The sequence below is a fragment of the Apaloderma vittatum genome, unplaced genomic scaffold, assembly GCF_000703405.1.
Source record: "Apaloderma vittatum isolate BGI_N311 unplaced genomic scaffold, ASM70340v1 scaffold26549, whole genome shotgun sequence".
Classification (NCBI taxonomy): Eukaryota; Metazoa; Chordata; class Aves; order Trogoniformes; family Trogonidae; genus Apaloderma; species Apaloderma vittatum.
In genome coordinates this window covers 1-1369 of record NW_009737397.1, presented here as the reverse complement: position 1 = coordinate 1369, position 1369 = coordinate 1, and the positions used below count along the sequence as shown (strand labels likewise).

General features: G+C 59.4%; 1 protein-coding gene across 1 annotated transcript in view; it reads right to left on the bottom strand.

The window, feature by feature from the left end:
- DDHD2 (DDHD domain containing 2) overlaps positions 1–1363 on the bottom strand; it is a 2782-nt gene extending 1419 nt beyond the window's left edge. The window contains 4 exon segments of the mRNA XM_009877319.1: positions 506–601; positions 829–948; positions 1073–1143; positions 1270–1363. Coding sequence (XP_009875621.1) covers positions 506–601; positions 829–948; positions 1073–1143; positions 1270–1348 — 366 coding nt within the window. The 5' untranslated portion in view covers positions 1349–1363.
- Positions 1364–1369: the final 6 nt, after the last annotated feature.

Here is a 1369-nt window from a genome sequence, read left to right as displayed (position 1 = left end):
CAGGCTTGGCCCCGTGCTCCCCGCGCTGCCTGGGAGCTGCTGCGCTCTGGTCCTGCAGCAACACAAATGGGAAATCCTGCTGGTCTGGCTTGTGCAGCCCACGCTACGGCCCGTCCACGGGCAAGTATGTGAGGCAGCAAACAGCCCAGCACCCCGAATCCTATTCTCCAAACCAGGGCAGTCATGGCAGCCCCATCCTTCCCCAGCCAACCACCTCTCCAGCTGCCATCACTATCTTCAACGTCTACCACCGTTAGCGAGTCCTCCCGCTCGGTGATCACCCTGACAGCTGGGGACAAAGCAGTCCTGCAGTCGGGTAACAGCCCTAGCACAGGAGCAGCCAGCAGCTCTGCCACCAGCGCCCAACACGAGCCTGCGAGAGCAAGGATGGTGGCAACGAGGAGGTCGGGGAGCTCGGGGACTGATCCCAGGTGGTGAAGGCTGGCCCTGGTCTGAGGGCAGTGGGATGCGATGTGGGGGAACGCACACTGTGCAGAAGACAAACCTGCATCTCCCTCTCGGAGCTGATGTAATGGAGTATCTTCATTCTTGGTCCTAAGGGAATTCCCATTTCTTTCAGATTTTTCTCTGTGCACAAAAACTGGAAAATAAGCAACGCAGATATTGGTACGGGAGCAGAGGTGTGTGCAGTGAGGCGTTTCTGTCCTCTGTAATCCTGTTCTGCTGCGCTCCTCAGGGACGTTTCATGTGTGAGGGACGTTTCATGTGTGAGCGACTGGGCAGCAGGAAGATGTGCACAGGGTGGGAGGAATGGGAAGAAAAGCAAGGAAGAAACCCAAGAGGCAGCAGAAGAGGAGAGCTCCTTACCAGGGCTTGCCTGTCCATTTTCTCCTTCTCAAAGACATCGCAGTATTCGGACAGCTCCAGCTTCTTCAGGATTTCTTTTACCTCCTCCGTACCGCTGCTGCTCGAGGTTGAGCGGGACCCCTGCGAACAGAGCCCCCAGCGATGAGGCTTTTTGCTCGCTCGTTTTCTCCCACGCGCTTCGGAGTCTGTCCCCGTCCCCCAGGCAGTGGCACAACCCGGGGGTCACACAGCTCCCCTGGCGTACCTCCTCGCTGCGCTCGTCCTCCTCGGGAGCAGCTTTCTGGTTCGTCAGGAGATCGAACAGAATGAGAGACCCTGCAAACCGGGTGCCAGCAGAGAGAGAGCATCAGCGTCGCGGCAGGGACAAGCCCCGGGCTGGCTCCTTCCTGGGACAAGAGGCCAGCGCCCTCCCTGCGCTCCCCGGGGGGTGACACCCCTTACCCAGGCTGTGCCCCGCAATGGAGACCCCCCCCTTGAAGAGCGGGTTTCTCTGCAGGAAGAGCTGGTAGAGGCGATTCATTTCGGAAGCCACCGTGTCCAC